This window comes from Eptatretus burgeri, chromosome 6, assembly GCF_056783735.1.
Source record: "Eptatretus burgeri isolate ZD-2024b chromosome 6, Ebu_testis_v1, whole genome shotgun sequence".
Classification (NCBI taxonomy): Eukaryota; Metazoa; Chordata; class Myxini; order Myxiniformes; family Myxinidae; genus Eptatretus; species Eptatretus burgeri.
Genome location: NC_140966.1, coordinates 42,968,835 through 42,990,387, shown reverse-complemented (window position 1 = coordinate 42,990,387; position 21,553 = coordinate 42,968,835). Strand labels below are relative to the sequence as shown.

At 38.8% G+C, this 21,553-nt stretch overlaps 1 protein-coding gene across 2 annotated transcripts in view; it reads left to right on the top strand.

The window, feature by feature from the left end:
* Positions 1 to 20,772, top strand: part of LOC147024650 (BAI1-associated protein 3-like) — a 180,727-nt gene extending 159,955 nt beyond the window's left edge. For both annotated transcript variants that reach the window (XM_085884765.1, XM_085884764.1), the window contains exon 32: positions 18,436 to 20,772. In XM_085884765.1, coding sequence (XP_085740891.1) covers positions 18,436 to 18,536 — 101 coding nt within the window. In that variant the 3' untranslated portion in view covers positions 18,537 to 20,772. The remainder of the gene's footprint in view (positions 1 to 18,435) is intronic.
* The last annotated feature ends 781 nt before the right edge of the window (positions 20,773 to 21,553 follow it).

Sequence of the window (21,553 nt, the reverse complement as noted above, 5' to 3'; positions counted from 1 at the left end):
GATATTCCAATGGGAGATAGTGAGACTGAGATTTGTCAGGATTGAAAGAGATATTCCAAGTGTTTGGTCAGCTTGTGATTTTTTCCAAGATTTGAAGAGAGGGAAGAGGCTGCAGCCCGCTTGTCTGAAGGATGAGGGATGTCACGGCAGAGGTTGGAGTCATCAGAAAATAAAGAGGAATTTCGAGAGTCAAATATATAATTGATGAAGATCAGGAATAAGACCTGGCCAGGAACATTGCCTTGGGGCACTCCAGCCTTGACAGAGAGAGGAGATGAAAGGAATCTGTCGAGTGCCACACGTTTACTACGAGAGTCAAGAAAGTCAGCGAGCCATGTGTAGAGTTCGCCTTGGATGACATTGGCAGAGAGTTTGTAGAGCAATGCAGGATGCTCGACTGTGTCAAACGCATGATATATCTTCAGAGAGAGACGGTCCTGGTGTCAAGTCTGATATTGAGGGCCTCCATCAATTGTTGGGTGAGTAGAAGCAGCATGTCCAAGATGGAGTCAGGTCAGGTCAGGTATAGAGGCATGCGCCAGAGCAGCACGTCGCTGCATCCACTTTCCGTCGGGACTCCAGGGGCCTCCGTCTGGCCATCCCCCAGGCAGATGCCAGACCCATCCCCATCTCCATGAGATGCCGATCAACTTGCTGCAACCACGAGGCACGTGGTCGGCCCATTGGCCTCCTCCACTCATGAGACTGCCTCGCTGAGAGAATCTGGTGAGCAGGATCAGCGTCAGGAAAACGAGCCACATGTCCATACAGCCGCAGCTGACGCTCACGGACTATGCCAGTAACAAATCTCATTTGAGTCTGTCTCAGCAACCGCTCGTTGGACACAAAATCCGACCAGCGATAGCCAAGGATTCTCCGAAGAGACCTGGTACCAAAGGAATTAAGTCTCCATCTCAGATCCTTGGTCAGATTCCAAGTCTCGCATCCAAGAGCAAGACTGGAAGCACCAAGGACCTGAAGACTCGGACTTTCGTCCTCTTGCACAGGTACTGGCAGGCAGCGCCACACCCCATGATCCAGTGAATCCATGACTCCCCAGGCCCGAACCAGACGTCTGTTGACCTCTGACTCACAGCAGGCAGATACATGAATATCACTGCCATGGTAAGTGAATCTCTCCACAACCTCAACATCCTCACCACAAACAGACACAGACAGGACAGCAGCATCCAAGATGTCACCGAAAGCCTGGATCTTAGTTTTGACACCGGACACCCGTAATCCCAGCAGCTCCGACTCCTCATTCAGCACCTCAAGGGCCCCCAAAAGGATATCTAAAGTCTCCGCAAAGATGACTGCATCATATGCGAAATCAAGGTCAGAGATCTTGACATTCCCAAACGATGCACCGCAGCTTGATCTCTCCGACATCCTCCCTAGAATCCAGTCCATACAAGTGCTGAAAAGTGTGGGGGCCAGTACACACCCCTGACGAACCCCAGTAACAACTGGAAATAATTCAGAGATGGTACCACCACATCTCACAGCACTCTCAGCACCAGAGTGGAGTTCAGACATCAGATCGATCAGTTTTGGTGGCACCCCACGAAGACCAGGAATCCTCCAGAGGACATCCCGATTCACTGACTCAAACGCTTTACAGAGATCAACATTGGTTGCAAGCAGCCCCTGCCGAAACTCTCATCTGCGTTCTGTGAGGACACGAAGAGCAAGGATATGGTCAATCGTTGACCTCTTTGGTGTAAAGCCTGACTGCTATCAACGCGGGTGCTCAAGCAGATGGTGGCGAACCCCATCAATAATTATCCCAACAAAGACCTTGCCCGGCACTGAGAGCAGCGTCACCCCTCAGTAGTTGTTGCAGTCTTGGTGATCATCCTTCCCTTTCCAGAGAGAGACAACATGGCCCCTCTTCCAATCAGTTGGGACGATGCCTGTGTTCCAAGCAGAGCGCAGAACTGCATGCAATGACACGAGTGCAGCATTTCCACTAGCCTTGAGAAGTTCAGCATGGATGCCACAGATCCCTGGAGCTTTAACCCATTTCAACCGGTTCACCGCAGCCTGTGTTTCCACAAGCGAAGGTGGACCACAGTTGATTCGAGGGTCAGCAACAGGGATTGTAACACCCCTAGCGTTCAACTCGACAGCTGGTGGATCAGCCCGGTACAACCGCTCAAGGTAATCGGCCCAGTGGGCCTTCACTACGGACACCTCTGTCAAGAGCCTACAGTACACCGAGGGATGGGCTTGGATGAACGCAATGCGCGATTTCCCCTGTAAGCAAGACGAGAATCCTTTGACCACAGGTGATGCTCTACCCCTCACAGATTCCTCGCACATAGGCCTCCTTATCCACCCTTAGCGCACGTACAGTTTTATGCCTCAGCTCCCTGAACAGCTCAGCTCTGCCATTCAGTCTGGCCCTGCGACTCTGGTCAATGGTAATCACTGTCCCTTGAGAGACAAAATTATTCTTTGCCCTACGGTGAGTTCCAAGACATCCACCGGCAACATCAAGGACGATGGGCTTGAAGGCACTCCACAACTCTTCAGGACCCCCCAAAGCACCCAGACTCCTCAAATCTCCACTCAGCCTGTTCGCAAACTCCTCAGCTTCCCTCTCATCCTTGAGATTGCCAACATCCAGCCTCGGCTGGGATGGTACCATTCTCCTGGATTTAAGGTGCAACTTCAGAGTTGCTACAACAAGCAGGTGGTCAGTTTTGAGGAACTGAGCACTCCGGTAGACCCTGCAGTTCTGGATCATCCTCCAGTGACCATCAACAAGGACATGGTCAGTCTCCTTTACCACACCGCCAGCGTTGGAATACCAAGTCCAGCGATGAGCTTGTGGGTGCTAAACCATGAACTGGCCACCCTAAGTCCATGACTTCTTGCAAAGTTAAGGAACTTAGTGCTATTCTGGTTCATAGCTCCTGACCCATAGGGACCAACAGACGTCTCATAACCATCCCTATCAATTCCAGTCGATGCATTGAAATCCCCCAAGACTAGAAGTGTATCTCGTCTGGGGCACTGATCAACCACAGACTCGAGCGTGGCGTAGAATGCATCCTTCACAGTGAGGTCACTCACCTCAGTCAGAGCATAGACAGAGACCAGGGAAATGACACCTAAGGAGTGACGAATCCTTAGTCTCATAATACGCTCGTTGACCGGTGTTACCTCAATTATCATTGGCCTCAGCTTATTGGACACAGCTACAGCAACTCCTTGAGTATGGTAGCCATCAGAGCGACCAGACCAACAGTAGGTGTAACCACCCACCATGATCTCGCTGCAATCCGGTCTCCGAACCTCAGAAAGTGCTGCAATACCGATGTTGAAACACTTGAGCTCACATGATAACAGAGACAGGTGATCATCCTCTCTTAGGGATAGCACATTCCTGGCACCCACCCAAAGGGACTGCCTCATGTTAACCCAAGGAGACCGCCATCTGGTGGACGACACCTCAGCACCACTCCGACACACTCTCCCACAACCTGACCCGGGAATGGTACCCCATGGTTTCCCTCCTATCCTCAAAGATTGGGTGTCCCGAAGGCTTTGCCCCAATCCCGTCATCCGGTGAGCTGCCCTGCGAAGGGAAGCTGCACAGGAGGTACTCCCATGGAGTGGGTTTTCAGATTTTTTAGCGTTTTTGTGTTTTGCGGAATGAAGGGTTTTTATGGTGGCCAGAGTGCAAATCCTGCCACCAACCTCCTAATAAGAAGTAACCCAGCTGCAGGAGGATGTCCGCAGACACAGTTGGGCATTAGATATGGATGGCCATTGGCTCACAAGGAGCTCCTTGATGGAGTGACCTGGTCTGAAACCAAATTGGTGATCTGAGATGAGGTTGTTTCAGAAAAAGAAGGATTTCATATTAACAGTGATGATGGATTCCATGACCTTGCTGATGATTGGAAGTAAGCTGATATCTCTGTAGTTAAGGGGTTCAGTTTTTGCACCTTTTTATGTCATGCAGTGATGTTGGCAGATTTCTAAGTAGATTGAAGATGATCAAGTGCAAATGACAAGGTGAAAATAGCAGAGAGAGAGAGAGAGAGGGAGAGGATGTGCAAGAGCAGCAGAACAGGTTTTTATGACACGTGAGCTGATGTTGTCCGGTCCAATAGCATAGTCAGAGTCGCGGGTTGAAAGAACCTTCTCCACTTCTCTGGTGCAAAGAATTCCAGGAGCAGTTGGGGATGACTGAGAAGTGTGGGTACAGAGACAGAGGGGTTGCGAACACAATATTTGGAAGCAAATACAGAATTGAGGTGTTCAGCCTTCTCACGAGGGTAGTTGGCTGTGGTGCCATTTGAAGAAAGGGAATGGATGGAAGGGGAGCATACACCAGAGACAGGCGTCACCAGGTTTTAGAGGGGGAGACAAGTTCGAAAGTTTATTCTTGAGGTTCGACCGATGTTGTTTTCTTGCTGTTGATTGTGGACACACACACACTTGTTGCAGACTTTTAGGAATGCACTGACATCGACTTCGGTATGGCACGGCAACAAAAAGGCAAGCCACAAAGTACACCAAAACAACAACCACAAAGGTTTACCTTTAAATAGAGTTCTTTAAAATTGGAATTCAAGTGGAAAATTCATGAAGTTCAATTCAAACAACATATCAAGCCACAGAGAAAACAAAATGTCAGTCTATGTCTTCATAGCTGGAACCAGCATGGCGGAGTTCCGAATACGAGGTGTGATTCGACGTTGGACGTTGTTTTCTTGTTTTTTTTTAAAGCTGTTAGATCACACAAAATCTAACACAAGCTGTGATCTATATATGTATGTCTTCTTCTTCTTCTTCTTCTTTCGGCTGCTCCCGTTAGGGGTCGCCAGAGCGGATCATCCGTATGATCCGCATAGTGATTTGGCACATGTTTTACGCCGGATGCCCTTCCTGACGCAACCCTGGTCGCCTCTTATGACACAGGGATATGGTACACCTATTTTAACCGGGGTATACACTGGCCCAGTACATTGGTACTCATTTCGCCGACCTCGGAAGGATGACAGGCTGAGTCAACCCCCTGGTGTATTAATTCAGTGGCCCGACAGAGCCTGAACTCAGGACCTTTTGGATCCCAAGCTACTGCCCTAACCACTGCGGCAACACACCAGGCTCGATCTAGATATGTATGTAAATGTATCTATATATAATGAAAGTAGATCACACAAAAAGGTGAAACAATGCGATCTCATGTAAAAAAATATAATTAGAGATATAAATCCAGCAAATACGGCCTATTCCACCCGACCTGAAAAAGGCCCGGAACAAAATCGCGGATTAAGATCCGCGATGTGTGGAATTCAAAAAGACTGCAGCAAAATATCGATATTTAACCTCCGCCATCTTCGAAGAAGGACGGAGGTTACTGTTTTCACCCCTTTCTGTTTGTTTGTTTGTTATCTTGCCAAAACGAAGTTTTTGCAAGATATGTTAGTCAGCTTGTATGTTTTTTTTTATTTTTTTATTTTTTTTATTTTTTTGTTTGTCTGTAATCACTTATAAAAAAATTCTGCAGAGCACAGTTATCATTGGAAATTTTTGTAACTTCGCATATCAGAGGCCAATAGAGGTCCCTTTCAACGCATAAAATTTTGAAGGTCAAGGTCACTTTGTCGCAAATCAGGGGGAGTCGACGAAACCCTTATTTTTTGAGAAATTTTGATCGGATCGTCTTCAAACTTCATGGGAATATAGTTCATGGTCTGGCGCTCAGCTGATTAATTTTTGGTGGCGATTGGCCTTGACCTTCATGGTTAACGCCTGAGGTCAAACATATTTGACCCCAAGGTCAAATTTTCAAGTTTTAGGAACCATATCGTGTAGTACCTCAAATTGAACACCTCGATGAGTAGTTTCTAGATATGTCAAGCTTGAGACATTATGATGTCATTTGGTGACGTTATGAGGAAAACGCATAATTTTCATGGTTACTCTGTAGAAAGATTCTCATCGGAATCTCTCGTAGGCAGATATTCCTCAAGGAGTCGGTCTTGGTGGATAGCAGCTCTGTTCACCTCAGTGTGACCTTAAAGAAGTCACACATGGTCACCTTTTGGCAAGATACCGGGTGACATTGGTTTATTTGTTTGTTTGTTTGTGAACAGTATTACGGAAAAACTCCTCGACGGATTTCGACGAAACATGGTGGGGGGGGGGTTACGTAGGGTCAAAGGATCATGACATTAAATTTTGGACTTGGTCCCCCCCACCCCAAAAAAATTGTTCGAGAAAATTTTTTTTTTTTGCATTTCTACATGTTTTAAGTGATTTCCAACCCATTCCCCCCCCAAATTTATTTTTACCCCACCCCCAAAAAATAGAGAAAATTTTTTTTTGCATTTCTACTTTAAGTGATTTCCAACCCCCCCTCAAAAAAATTGTTACCACCGCCAAAAAAATTGTTAGATAAATTTATTTTGGCATTTCTACATGTTTTAAGTGATTTACAACCCCCCCCAAAATTGTTAAAAAAAAATTTTTTTTGCATTTCGACATGTTTTAAGTGATTTCCAACCCCCCCCCCCCAAAATTGTTACCCCCCAAAAAAGAGATTTTTTTTCATTTGTACATGTTTTAAGTGATTTCCAACCCCCCAAAAAATTGTTACCCCCTCAAAAAAATTGAGAAAAATTTTTTTTTTTGCATTTCTACATGTTTTAAGTGATTTACACCCCTCCAAAATTGTTAAATTTTTTTTTTTTTTTGCATTTTGACATGTTTTAAGTGATTTCCAACCCCCCCCCCCAAAATTGTTACCCCCCAAAAAAGAGATTTTTTTTTCATTTCTACATGTTTTAAGTGATTTCCAACCCCACCAAAAAATTGTTACCCCCCCTCAAAAAAATTGAGAAAATTTTTTTTTTTTGCATTTCTACATATTTTAAGTGATTTCCAACCCCCCCAAAATTGTTTGAGAATTTTTTTTTTTTTTTGCATTTTTAACCTCCGCCATCTTCGAAGATGGATGGAAGTTACTGTTTTCACCCCTTTCTGTTTGTTTGTTTGTTTGTTTGTGAACAGTATTACGGAAAAACTCCTCTACATGCATTTCTACATGTTTTAAGTGATTTCCAACCCCCCCACAAAAAAATTGTTACAGAAATATATATTTTTTGCATTTCTCCATGTTTAAGTGATTTCCAACCCCCCCAAAAAAATTGTTACCCCCCCCCCAAAAAAATCGAGAATTTTTTTTTGCATTTCTACATGTTCTAAGTGATTTCCACCCCCCAAAAAAATTGTTGCCCGCCCCCCCAAAAAATTGTTAGAGAATTTTTTTTATTAACCTCCGCCATCTTCAAAGATGGATGGAGGTTACTATTTTCACCCCTTTCTGTTTGTTTGTTTGTTTGTTTGTTTGTGAACAGTATTACGGAAAAACTCCTCGACGGATTTCGACGAAACTTGGTGGGGGGGTTAGGTATGGTCCAAGGATCATGCCATTAAATTTTTGACTTGGAACCCCCGCCAAAAAAATAGAGAAAAAAAATAATTTTTTTTTGCATTTCTACAGGTTTTAAGTGATGTCCAACCCCCTCCCCAAAATTGTTACCCCCCCCCCAAAAAAGGATTTTTTTTTTTTTGCATTTCTACATGTTTTAAGTGATTTCCAACCATCCCAAAAATTGTTACCCCCCAAAAAAATTGTTAGAGAAATATTTTTTTGCATTTACATGTTTTAAGTGATTTGCAACCCCCCCAAAAAATTGTTATCCCACCACCAAAAGAAATTGTTAGAGAAAATTTTTTCTTTTTTGCATTTCTACATATTTTAAGTGATTTCCAACCCCCCCAAAAATTGTCACCCCCCAAAAAAAATTGTCAGAGAATTTTTTTTTTGCATTTCTACATGTTTTAAGTGATTTCCAACCCCCCCCCCCAAAAAAAATTGTAACCCCCCCAAAATATAGAGAATTTTTTTTGCATTTCTACATGTTTTAAGTGATTTCCAACCCCGCCAAAAAATTGTTACCACCCCGCAAAAAAATTGTAAGATGAATTTTTTTTTTCATTTCTACATATTTTAAGTGATTTCCAACCCCCCCAAAAAAAATTGTTTGAGAAAAATTTTTTTTTGCATTTTTACATGTTTTAAGTGATTTCAACTCCCCCAAAAAATTTACCCCCCAAAAAAAGATTTTTTTGCATTTCTGCATGTTTTAAGTGATTTCCAACCCCCCAAAAAAAATTGTTAGAGAAAAAAAAATTTTTGCAACTTTTTTTTCAACAAATTTTCGATTTTTTTTTTTTTTTTTGCGCTTTTACATTTTAAGTGATTTCCAACCCCCCCCCCCCCAAAAAAAAAGTTGGAGAAAAGAACTATAACTCTCAGCACTATTGACATCATATTTAATGAATAAGATATAAGGTTCACTTGAGTGACCCAGCAGTATTGGCGGCGGAGGGTTTGCACTCTTCCGAGTGTCCCCCTCGAGTTAACCTCCACCATCTTCGAAGATGGATGGAGGTTACTGTTTTCACCCCTTTCTGTTTGTTTGTTTGTTTGTTTGTTTGTTTTTTTGTGAACAGTATTACGGAAAAACTCCTCGACATGCATTTCTACATGTTTAAAATGATTCCCAACCCCCCCTCCAAAAAAATTGTTAGAGAAATATATATTTTTTGCATTTCTCCATGTTTTAAGTGATTTCGAACCCCCCCAAAAAATTTACCCCCCAAAAAAAGAATTTTTTTGCATTTCTGCATGTTTTAAGTGATCCCCCCAAAAAAATTGTTACCCCCCCTCCAAAAAAAATCGAGAATTTTTTTCCATTTCTACATGTTCTAAGTGATTTCCACCCCCCACAAAAAAATTGTTACCCGCCCCCCCAAAAAATTGTTAGAGAATTTTTTTTGCATTTCTACATATTTTAAGTGATTTCCAACCCCCCCCCCAAAAAAAAATTGTTGGAGAAATATATATTTTTTGCAGTTCTCCATGTTTTAAGTGATTTTCCAACCTCCCCCAAAAAATTGTTACCCGCCCCCCCAAAAAATTGTTAGAGAATTTTTATTTTTTTTTGCATTTCTACATGTTCTAAGTGATTTCCACCCCCCCCAAAAAAAATTGTTACCCGCCCCCCCAAAATTGTTAGAGAATTTTTTTTGCATTTCTACATGTTTTAAGTGATTTCTAACCCCCCCCAATTTTCTTTACCCCACCCCCAAAAAAATAGAGAAAATTTTTTATGCATTTCTACTTTAAGTGATTTCCAACCCCCCTCAAAAAAATTGTTACCCCCGCCAAAAAAATTGTTAGATAAATTTCTTTTTGCACTTCTACATGTTTTAAGTGATTTCCAACCCCCCCAAAAATTGTTACCCCCAAAAAAAATTTGTGAGAGAAATTTTTTTTTTGCATTTCTACATATTTTAAGTGATTTCCAACCCCCCAAAATTGTTACTCCCCCCCCAAAAAAGGGGATTGTTTTTTTGCATTTCTACATGTTTTAAGTGATTTACACCCCCCTCCAAAATTGTTAAATTTTTTTTTTTTTGCATTTTGACATGTTTTAAGTGATTTCCAACCCCCCCCAAAATTGTTACCCCCCAAAAAAGAGATTTTTTTTTTCATTTGTACATTTTTTAAGTGATTTCCAACCCCCCCAAAAAATTGTTAGCCGCCCCTCAAAAAAATTGAGAAAAAATTTTTTTTTTGCATTTCTACATATTTTAAGTGATTTCCAACCCCCCCAAAATTGTTTGAGAATTTTTTTTTTTTTTGCATTTTTAACCTCCGCCATCTTCGAAGATGGATGGAAGTTACTGTTTTCACCCCTTTCTGTTTGTTTGTTTGTTTGTTTGTGAACAGTATTACGGAAAAACTCCTCTACATGCATTTCTACATGTTTTAAGTGATTTCCAACCCCCCCACAAAAATATTGTTACAGAAATATATATTTTTTGCATTTCTCCATGTTTTAAGTGATTTCCAACCCCCCCCAAAAAATTGTTACCCCCCCCCCCAAAAAAAAATCGAGAATTTTTTTTTGCATTTCTACATGTTCTAAGTGATTTCCACCCCCCAAAAAAATTGTTGCCCGCCCCCCCAAAAAATTGTTAGAGAATTTTTTTTTTGCATTTCTACATATTTTAAGTGCTTTCCAACCCCCCCAAAAATTGTTTGAGAAAAAAAAAATTTGCATTTTTAACTTCCGTCATCTTCGAAGATGGATGGAGGTTAGTTTTCACCACTTTCTGTTTGTTTGTTTGTTTGTTTGTGAACAGTATTACGGAAAAACTCCTTGATGGATTTCCACGAAACTTGGTGGGCGGGGGTTAGGTATGGTCCAAGGATCATGCCATTAAATTTTGGACTTGGTCCCCCCCACCCCAAAAAAATTGTTCGAGAAAAATTTTTTTTTGCATTTCTACATGTTTTAAGTGATTTCCAACCCATTCCCCCCCCAAATTTATTTTTACCCCACCCCCAAAAAATAGAGAAATTTTTTTTTGCATTTCTACTTTAAGTGATTTCCAACCCCCCCTCAAAAAAATTGCTACCACCGCCAAAAAAATTGTTAGATAAATTTATTTTGGCATTTCTACATGTTTTAAGTGATTTACAACCCCCCAAAATTGTTAAAAAAAAAAATTTTGCATTTTGACATGTTTTAAGTGATTTCCAACCCCCCCCAAAAAAAAAACATTGAGAAAATTTTTTTTTTTTTGCATTTTTACCTATTTTAAGTGATTTCCACCCCCCCCCCAAAAAAAATTGTTACCCCAAAAAAAAGAGATTTTTTTCATTTCTACATGTTTTAAGTGATTTCCAACCCCCCCCAAAAAAATTGTTACCCCCCCCTCAAAAAAATTGAGAAAAATTTTTTTTTGCATTTCTACATATTTTAAGTGATTTTCAACCCTCCCCTAAAAAATTGTTAGAGAAATTTTTTGTTATTTTTTGGCATTTTACATGTTATAAGTGATTTCCAACCCCCCAAATAAAATTGTTACCCCCCCAAAAAAAATAAATTTTTTTTTTGCATTTGTACATGTTTTAAGTGATTTCCAACCCTTTCAAAAAATTGTTACCCCCCCTCAAAAAAATTGAGAAAAATTTTTTTTTTGGCATTTCTACATGTTTTAAGTGATTTCCAACCCCCCCAAAATTGTTTGAGAATTGTTTTTTTTTTTTGCATTTTTAACCTCCGCCATCTTCGAAGATGGATGGAAGTTACTGTTTTCACCCCTTTCTGTTTGTTTGTTTGTTTGTTTGTGAACAGTATTACGGAAAAACTCCTCTACATGCATTTCTACATGTTTTAAGTGATTTCCAACCCCCCCACAAAAAAAATTGTTACAGAAATATATATTTTTTGCATTTCTCCATGTTTTAAGTGATTTCCAACCCCCCCAAAAAAATTGTTACCCCCCCCCCCCAAAAAAAATCGAGAATTTTTTTTTTGCATTTCTACATGTTCTAAGTGATTTCCACCCCCCAAAAAAATTGTTACCCGCCCCCCCAAAAAATTGTTAGAGAATTTTTTTTTGCATTTCTACATATTTTAAGTGCTTTCCAACCCCCCCAAAAATTGTTTGAGAAAAAAAAAATTTTGCATTTTTAACCTCCGTCATCTTCGAAGATGGATGGAGGTTAGTTTTCACCACTTTCTGTTTGTTTGTTTGTTTGTTTGTGAACAGTATTACGGAAAAACTCCTTGATGGATTTCCACGAAACTTGGTGGGCGGGGGTTAGGTATGGTCCAAGGATCATGCCATTAAATTTTGGACTTGGTCCCCCCCACCCCAAAAAAATTGTTCGAGAAAATTTTTTTTTTTTGCATTTCTACATGTTTTAAGTGATTTCCAACCCATTCCCCCCCCCAAATTTATTTTTACCCCACCCCCAAAAAATAGAGAAATTTTTTTTTGCATTTCTACTTTAAGTGATTTCCAACCCCCCCTCAAAAAAAATTGTTACCACCGCCAAAAAAATTGTTAGATAAATTTATTTTGGCATTTCTACATGTTTTAAGTGATTTACAACCCCCCCCAAAATTGTTTAAAAAAATTTTTTTTTTTTGCATTTCGACATGTTTTAAGTGATTTCCAACCCCCCCCCCCCCAAAAAAAAACATTGAGAAATTTTTTTTTTTTTTGCATTTTTACCTATTTTAAGTGATTTTCCACCCCCCCCCAAAAAAAAATTGTTACCCCCAAAAAAAATTGTTAGAGACTTTTTGCATTTCTACATGTTTTAAGTGATTTCCAACCCCCCCCCCCCCAAAAAAAATTGTTACCCCCACCCAAAAAAAAGCAATTTTTTTTGCATTTCCTCCTGTTTTCAGTGATTTTCAACCCTCCCCCAAAAAAATTGTTAAGAGAAATTTTTTTGTTATTTTTTTGGCATTTTACATGTTTTAAGTGATTTCCAACCCCCAAATAAAATTGTTACCCCCCCCCAAAAAAAAGAAATTTTTTTTTGCATTTCTACGTGTTTTAAGTGATTTCCAACCCCCTCCAAAAAAAATTGTTACCCCCCAAAAAAATTGTTGGAGAAATTTTTTTTTTGCATTTCTACATGTTTTAAGTGATTTCCAACCCCCCCCAAAAAAAATTGTTACACCCCCCCCCCCCACCCAAAAAAAAGATTTTTTTTTTTGCATTTCTACATGATTTAAGTGATTTTCAACCCCCCCAAAAGAAATTGTTAGAGAAATTTTTTGCATTTTTACATTTCAAGAGATTTCCAACCCCCCCCCCAAAAAATTGAGAATTTTTTTTATCTTTTTGCGTTTTTACATGTTTTAAGTGATTTCAACCCCCCTACCCCCAAAAAAGAAAACAAATTTTTTTTTGCATTACCACATGTTTTTAGTGATTTCCAACCCCCTCCCCAAAAAATTGTTACCCCCCCCCAAAAAAATTGTTAGAGAACATTTTTTTTGCATTTCTAAATGTTTTCAGTGATTTTCCAACCCCTCCCCAAGAATTGTTACCCCCCCCCAAAAAAAGGAAAAATTCTTTATTTGCATTTCTACATGTTTTAAGTGATTTCCAATCCCTCCAAAAGAAATTGTTACCCCCCCCAAAAGAAATTGTTACCCCCCAAAAAAATTGTTAGAGAATTTTTTTTGCATTTCTCCATGTTTTAAGTGATTTCCACCCCCCCCAAAAAAATTGTTTCCACCCCCAAAAAATAGAGAACAAATTTTTTTTTTGCATTTCTACATTTTAAGTGATTTCCAACCCACCCAAAAATTGTTACCCCCACCAAAAAAATTATTTGAGAAAAAAAATTATTTTTTTTGCATTTCTACATGTTTTAAGTGATTTCCTACCCCCCCCAAAAAAAAAATTTATTTACTCCACCCAAAAAAAGAATTTTTTTTTTTTGCATTTCTACATGTTTTCAGTGATTTCCAACCCCTACCCCCCAAGAATTGTTACACCCCCCAAAAAGGAAAAATTCTTTTTTTGCATTTCTACATGTTTTAAGTGATTTCCAACCCCCAAAAGAAATTGTTACCCCCCCCAAAAAAATTGTTTGAGAAAATTTTTTTCTTTTTTGCATTTTTACATGTTTGAAGTGATTTCCAACCCCTCCCCCAAGATTGTTACCCCTTCCCCCAGAAAAAGGAAAAATTCTTTTTTGCATTTGTACATGTTTTAAGTGATTTCCAACCCCCCCAAAAAAAACTTCTTACCCCCACCCAAAAAAAAAATTGTTTGAGAAAAAAAAATTACTTTTTTGCATTTTTACATGTTTTAAGTGATTTCCAACCCCACCCCAAAAAAATTGTTACCCCCACCCAAAAGTAAATAGAGAAAATTTTTTTAGCATTTCTCTATGTTTGAAGTGATTTCCATCCACCCCCCCAAAAAATTCTTCGAGAAATTTTTTTTTTTTTGCATTTCTACATATTTTAAGTGATTTCCACCCCCCCCCAAAAAAAATTGTTACCCCCACCCAAAAAAAAGCAAATTTTTTTTTGCATTTCCTCCTGTTTTCAGTGATTTTCAACCCTCCCCCCAAAAAAATTGTTAGAGAAATTTTTTTGTTATTTTTTTGGCATTTTACATGTTTTAAGTGATTTCCAACCCCCCAAATAAAATTGTTACCCCCCCCCCAAAAAAAGAATTTTTTTTGCATTTCTGCGTGTTTTAAGTGTGTTCCAACCCACTCCAAAAAAAATTGTTTCCCCCCCAAAAAAAATTGTTGGAGAAATTTTTTTTTTTGCATTTCTACATGTTTTAAGTGATTTCCAACCCCCCCCAAAAAAAATTGTTACCCGCACCCCCAAAAAAGATTTTTTTTTTTGCATTTCTACATGTTTTAAGTGATTTTCAACCCCCCCAAAAGAAATTGTTAGAGAAATTTTTTTGCATTTTTACATTTCAAGAGATTTCCAACCCCCCCAAAAAAATTGAGAATTTTTTTTATCTTTTTGCGTTTTTACATGTTTTAAGTGATTTCCAACCCCCAAATAAAATTGTTACCCCCCCCAAAAAAAGAAAACAAATTTTTTTGCATTACCACATGTTTTTAGTGATTTCCAACCCCTTCCCAAAAAATTGTTACCCCCCCCAAAAAAAATTGTTAGAGAAAATTTTTTTGCATTTCTAAATGTTTTCAGTGATTTTCCAACCCCTCCCCCAAGAATTGTTACCCCCCCCCAAAAAAAGGAAAAATTCTTTTTTTGCATTTCTACATGTTTTAAGTGATTTCCAATCCCCCCAAAAGAAATTGTTACCCCCCCCAAAAGAAATTGTTACCCCGCCAAAAAAAAGTGTTAGAGAATTTTTTTTTGATTTCTCCATGCTTTAAGTGATTTCCACCCCCCCAAAAAAATTGTTGCCCCCATCCCCAAAAAATAGAGAACAAATTTTTTTTTTGCATTTCTACATTTTAAGTGATTTCCAACCCACCCAAAAATTGTTACCCCCCACCAAAAAAATTATTTGAGAAAAAAAAAATTTTTTTTTTGCATTTCTACATGTTTTAAGTGATTTCCAACCCCTACCCCCCCAAAAAAAAATTGTTACTCCCACCCAAAAAAAAAAGAATTTTTTTTTTTGCATTTCTACATGTTTTTAGTGATTTCCAACCCCTACCCCCCAAGAATTGTTACCCCCCCCAAAAAAGGAAAAATTCTTTTTTTGCATTTCTACATGTTTGAAGTGATTTCCAATCCCCCCCAAAAAAATTTGTTACCCCCCCAAAAAAAATTGTTACCCCCCCCCAAAAAATTGTTTGAGAAAATTTTTTTCTTTTTTTGCATTTTTACATGTTTTAAGTCATTTCCAACCCCTCCCCCAAGATTGTTACCCCTTCCCCCAGAAAAAGGAAAAAAATTTTTGCATTTGTACATGTTTTAAGTGATTTCCAAACCCCCCCAAAAAAAAAATTGTTTGAGAAAAAAAAATTACTTTTTTGCATTTTTACATGTTTTAAGTGATTTCCAACCCCACCCCAAAAAATTGTTACCCCCACCCAAAAGTAAATAGAGAAAATTTTTTTAGCATTTCTCTATGTTTGAAGTGATTTCTATCCACCCCCCCAAAAAAATTATTCGAGAAATTTTTTTTTTTTTGCATTTCTACATATTTTAAGTGATTTCCACCCCCCCCCCAAAAAAATTGTTTGAGAAAAAAATTAATTTTTTTGCATTTTTACATGTTTTCAGTGATTTCCATCCCCCCACTCCAAAAAACATAGAGAATTTTTTTTTTGCATTTCTACATGTTTTAAGTGATTTCCAACCCCCCCCCCCACCAAAAAATAGAGAATTTTTTTTGCATTTCTACATGTTTTAAGTGATTTCCAACCCCCCCCCAAAAAATTGTTACCCCACCCAAAAAAAAACAAATTTTTTTTTGCATTTCCTCCTGTTTTCAGTGATTTTCAACCCTCCCCCAAAAAAATTTGTTATAGAAATTTTTTTTTTATTTTTTTGGCATTTTACATGTTTTAAGTGATTTCCAACCCCCCAAATAAAATTGTTCCCCCCCCCCCAAAAAAAAGAAATTTTTTTTTTTGCATTTCTACGTGTTTTAAGTGATTTCCAACCCTCCAAAAAAATTGTTACCCCCCCAAAAAAATTGTTGGAGAAATTTTTTTGCATTTCTACATGTTTTAAGTGATTTCCAACCCCCCCCAAAAAAATTGTTACACCCCCACCCAAAAAAAGATTTTTTTGCATTTCTACATGATTTAAGTGATTTTCAACCCCCCCAAAAGAAATTGTTAGAGAAATTTTTTGCATTTTTACATTTCAAGAGATTTCCAACCCCCCCAAAAAAATTGAGAATTTTTTTATCTTTTTGCGTTTTTACATGTTTTAAGTGATTTCCAACCCCCCTACCCCCAAAAAAGAAAACAAAATTTTTTTTGCATTACCACATGTTTTTAGTGATTTCCAACCTCCCTTCCCAAAAAATTGTTCCCCCCCCCCAAAAAAAAAATTGTTAGAGAAAATTTTTTTTGCATTTCTAAATGTTTTCAGTGATTTTCCAACCCCTCCCCCAAGAATTGTTACCCCCCCCCAAAAAAGGAAAAATTCTTTATTTGCATTTCTACATGTTTTAAGTGATTTCCAATCCCCCAAAAGAAATTGTTACCCCCCCAAAAGAAATTGTTACCCCCCAAAAAAATTGTTAGAGAATTTTTTTTGCATTTCTCCATGTTTTAAGTGATTTCCACCCCCCCCAAAAAAAATTGTTTCCCCCACCCCCAAAAAATAGAGAACAAATTATTTTTTTGCATTTCTACATTTTAAGTGATTTCCACCCCCCCCCAAAAAAACATTGAGAAATTTTTTTTTATGTTTTTGCATTTTTACATGTTTTAAGTGATTTCCATCCCCCCCAAAAAATTGTTGCCCCCCCCAAAAAAATTGTTAGAGAAATTTTTTTGCATTTTTTTGCATTTTTACATTTTAAGTGATTTCCAACCCCCCCCCCCCCCAAAAAAAAATTGTTACCCCCAAAAAAAAATTGTTAGAGAAATTTTTTTGCATTTCTCCATGTTTTAAGTGATTTCCAACCCCCACCCCCAAAAAATAGAGAACAAATTTTTTTTTTTTGCATTTCTACGTTTTAAGTGATTTCCAACCCACCCAAAAAATTGTTACCCCCCCCCCAAAAAAAATTCTTTGAGAAAAAAAAATATTTTTTGCATTTCTACATGTTTTAAGTGATTTCCAACCCCCCCCAAAATTGTTACTCCCACCCAAAAAAAAAGAGAATTTTTTTGCATTTCTACATGTTTTAAGTGATTGCCAACCCCCCCAAAAAAAATTGTTTGAGAAATTTTTTTTTTTTTTGCATTTTTACATGTTTTCAGTGATTTCCAACCCCTCCCCCAAAAAGGAAAAATTCTTTTTTGCATTTCTTCATGTTTTAAAGTGATTTCCAAACCCCCCAAATTTTTTTTACCCCCCCAAAATGTTTTTTTTACCCCCCCAAAAAAATAGAGAATTTTTTTGCATTTCTACATGTTTTATGTGATTTCCAACCCCCTCCCAAAAAAATTGTTACCCCCCAAAAAATATTGTTTGAGAAATTTATTTTTTGCATTTCTACGTTTTAAGTGATTTCCAACCCGCCCCCCCAAAAAAATTGTTTCCCCCACCCAAAAAAAATAGAGAATTTTTTTTTTGCATTTCTACATATTTTAAGTGATTTCCAACCCCCCTCCAAAAAAAATTGTTTGAGAAAACATATTTTATTTTTTTGCATTTCTACATGTTTTAAGTGATTTCCAATCACCCCCCCAAAAAAAATGTTACCCCCCCCAAAAAAAATAAAAAAAAATTTGCATTTCTACATGTTTTAAGTGATTTCCAACCCCCCAAAAAAATTGTGAAAGAAAAAAAAATTTTTGCAACTTTTTTTTTCAACCAAATTTCGATTTTTTTTTTTTATTTTTTTTTTTTTGCATTTCTACATATTTTAAGTGATTTCCAACCCCCCTCCAAAAAATTGTTTGAGAAAACATTTTTTTTTTGCATTTCTACATGTTTTAAGTGATTTCCAATCACCCCCCCAAAAAAATGTTACCCCCCCAAAAAATAAATTGCATTTCTACATGTTTTAAGTGATTTCCAACCCCCCCCCAAAAAAAAAATTGTGAAAGAAAAAAAAATTTTTGCAACTTTTTTTTCAACCAAATTTCGATTTTTTTTTCTTTTTTTTTTTTTTTTTTGCATTTTTACATGTTTTGAGTGATTTCCAACCCCCTCCCCCCAAAAAAAAATGTTGGAGAAAAGAACTATAACTCTGTCAGCACTGTTGACATCAAATTTAATGAATAAGATATAAGGTTCACTTGAGTGACCCAGCAGTATTGGCGGTGGAGGTTTTGCACTCTCCCGAGTGCTCCCCCTCTAGTTTGGTTATGTTTTTACAAGCTTGTGTTACAGCACACACAACCTCTCACTTGTTCCTCTTCCTTTCTCTCCATCTTTCTGAACTCAGATCCAGACTTGGTGAAGTTGCTTCAGAAGCGACCTGACAAAGAAGCAAAGAAGTTCCTCAAAAATTTTTGCAAGACTGTTGAAGAGAAAGGGTGTACGTAGTTCTGTTCCTGTTTTCCAGGCTCTGAAACACAGCATGAGAACAATGCGGTTGAAGTATTATTTTAACCTGAAAATAAAAACAATAACATGAGTAGCCTATTTTTCATCCAATGCCAAGAAGCCACGTTTTGGTTTTACCACCAACTGTTGAAATTTTAGCAAAAATTTTGAACAAATATTATTTTATAGCAAAGTTAAAATAATCTGTTAAACGATTGTGCAAATATGGCTGCAACATCGTGTTTTTTTTTAATAACTATGTGATCATTATTTAAATTCAGCCTCGTGTTAATAATGCTTTTAAGGACAGTAATCTCTTCTCTTCTATATATCACTTTGGACAACATAATGACATAATAATAATCACAGCAATAATAATATGAGTTCCCTGACAAGGAACTTCAATGTTGCAGGAGGCCATGAGGCAGATCAAATCCTGCACTCTGATCGTCCACTTATGGTTGTCAATGCTTTATTCTTTTTAAAAGCTGAGCATCACGCAAGGAAGTAGCACATGTCATTGAAATTTTTTTGTTATAACTCGGCCTAACTTCGAACTGCTAAAGACAGAGTGGACACCGTAACCCCACCGAGTCTGGTTATACATAATTCTTTGCAACTTTTTTTTTTTTGATCAGCTGAGGAAGTTCACTGAAGCCTTACGTACTTCGGAGTTGTTTGTTAAAATCAAATTTGGTATTATTATTTTTGAGGGCTTTTTGCTTTCACCATGGTGGCATACATTTCATTGTTGTTTTTTTGTTTGTTTTTTTTGTATAACTTGTCGAGGCTCGTATGAGAGCTAACACAACGCACAGTAAGGGGGCATGTGACAGGAGAGGAGGGACAAAACAGTGGGGCACAGAGACATGAGGAGATCTGTGGAAGGGAGAGGGATGGGACGGGGAACATGGGGAATAGAAGATGGACATTACAGGGAATTTCAGGAAGGAAAGCAGGGAATTTGAAGGAGGTGGACTTGGGTGGATTATCGGGGGTAGAAAAGGCCGAGGATTTGGAAAGGGGATGATAAGAGGTGGTGGTGAACAGCTGTTTTGAAGGCCTGGAGGGAAGAATGGGAATGAATAGAGTGAGGGAGTTTATTCCAAAGGCGGGAAAAAAGAGGAATGAAAGAGTGAAGGTGAGCAGTGATTCGTGATTTTGGTAGTTTTACCAGAAGGGGGTTGTTGGCGGACGTCGAGTGCCCTGCAGAAATGTGGTGGGGACAAATCGCAGAGAGAGCAGGGGGGGCGAGGCTGGAGAGGAGACAGTAGAAGACAGAAAGACCACCGACCAACCTGCGGTGATTGAGTGAGAGGCCCAAAGACTCAGCCTCATTGCAGGAGATGCCAATGATCCGAAATGCCCTGGTTTCTACAGCGTGAAGCCGAGAAAGGTGGGAGGCAGGAGCCCCAGCCCAGAGGGGAGAGCAGTACTCAATCAGGCTGTGGACAAAAGCTTTGTAAGTGGTCAGGAGCTCAGGTGGGCCGAGGAAGGACCTTGCACGATGGAGGATTCCCAGTCGGCGACTGGCTTTGGAGGCGAGGTTTGAAATATGGCTTTCCCAGGAAAGATCATGGCAGATAGTGAGACCCAGAAGCTTGAAAGAAAGAACTTCTTCCAGAGGATTGTTGAGAAAGTGAATGGGGGGGTTTTCTAAACGGTCCTTTCGAAGAGACATAGTGAGAGTGTGAGATTTGTCCGGATTGAAAGACATGTTCCACGTGTGGGACCAGTTTGTGATTTTATCCAGATCTGCATTGAGCGAAGAAGCTGCTGCTTGCCGGTCTGAGGGATGACCGATGGTACGGCAGAGGGTGGAGTCATCAGCAAATATATATATAGAGGATTTTCCAGAGAGTCGGAGAGATCATTGATGAAAACCATAAAAAGAACAGGGCCCAGAACGCTACCTTGAGGAACTCCAGCCTGGACAGGAAGAGGGGATGAAAGAACTCCATTTAGGGCCACACGGTGACTGCGACAGGAGAGGAGGAAGTCTGCGAGCCATGAGTGGACATGGCTTGTTTCTTAATTTAACCAGTAAGTACCTCGTTAGAACTGAAATTCAAACAACAATTTGTACTGGAAAACTTTTTCTGTTTTATTCATTTCTTTTTGAAGGCTTTAAATTAACAATTAGTAAAAATCAAAATTATGACAGTTTTTCAGATTAAGAAAAGGCTGAACTTTGTGTTCAAGTATTGTGTGCCTTAAATAAAAATACATTTTCATTTTTAATGCATCATGAATCTTTTCGAACACGTAAATGACATTTAATTACTGTGCAGAGCAGGGGTCTCCAACCTGCGGCCCACGGGCCACATGCGGCCCCTTAGACGGATTTATGCGGCCCGCGGTGCCATATTAAGTTTACATTACAATGCGGCCCGTGATACTGCCAATTTGTCAGGGTCAATGATCAAAGCGTTCTGTAATTTTTATTATGATTTTGATTCATATTAGATACGTGTTTTTAACATGATTATTCATTTATCATATTCGTAGGCAAGAAAAATATATTCAGCACTAATTTTTGTTTAAATTTCCACATATTAATTATATTTTTTTTTCTTCGGAATTTAGCGTCCTTTTTTGGGTGCGGCCCTCCGCCCTCACCACTTTGGTTTTGTGGCCCTCCGCCCAAAAAAGGTTGGAGACCCCTGGTGTAGAGTATTAGTTGTTGAATATCTGTATGTATGGTCATGTGAAGACCCACGACAAAAATATCAGTTTAAAGGTCACCTTGTAGATTTTTGTTAATGTCGTCACAGGAATAGTTTTTGTGGGCAGTAGTCGTAGCAGTACTAGTTGTGCTTTTGTTATAAAGACAATGACTGCCAAGCCTTGAGCCAAAGGCAAAAAGAAAACCTCAAGGAAGCAGAACAATAGAGAACATATGTAGTTTCAGGTGGCATTTCAACACTTGCCCATGGATTCTATCAGGCCCTCGGTCCCAGATCTGGGACTTGGCTCAGTTTTATTCCATTCATAACCGTCTTCCTGTCACGTACCAA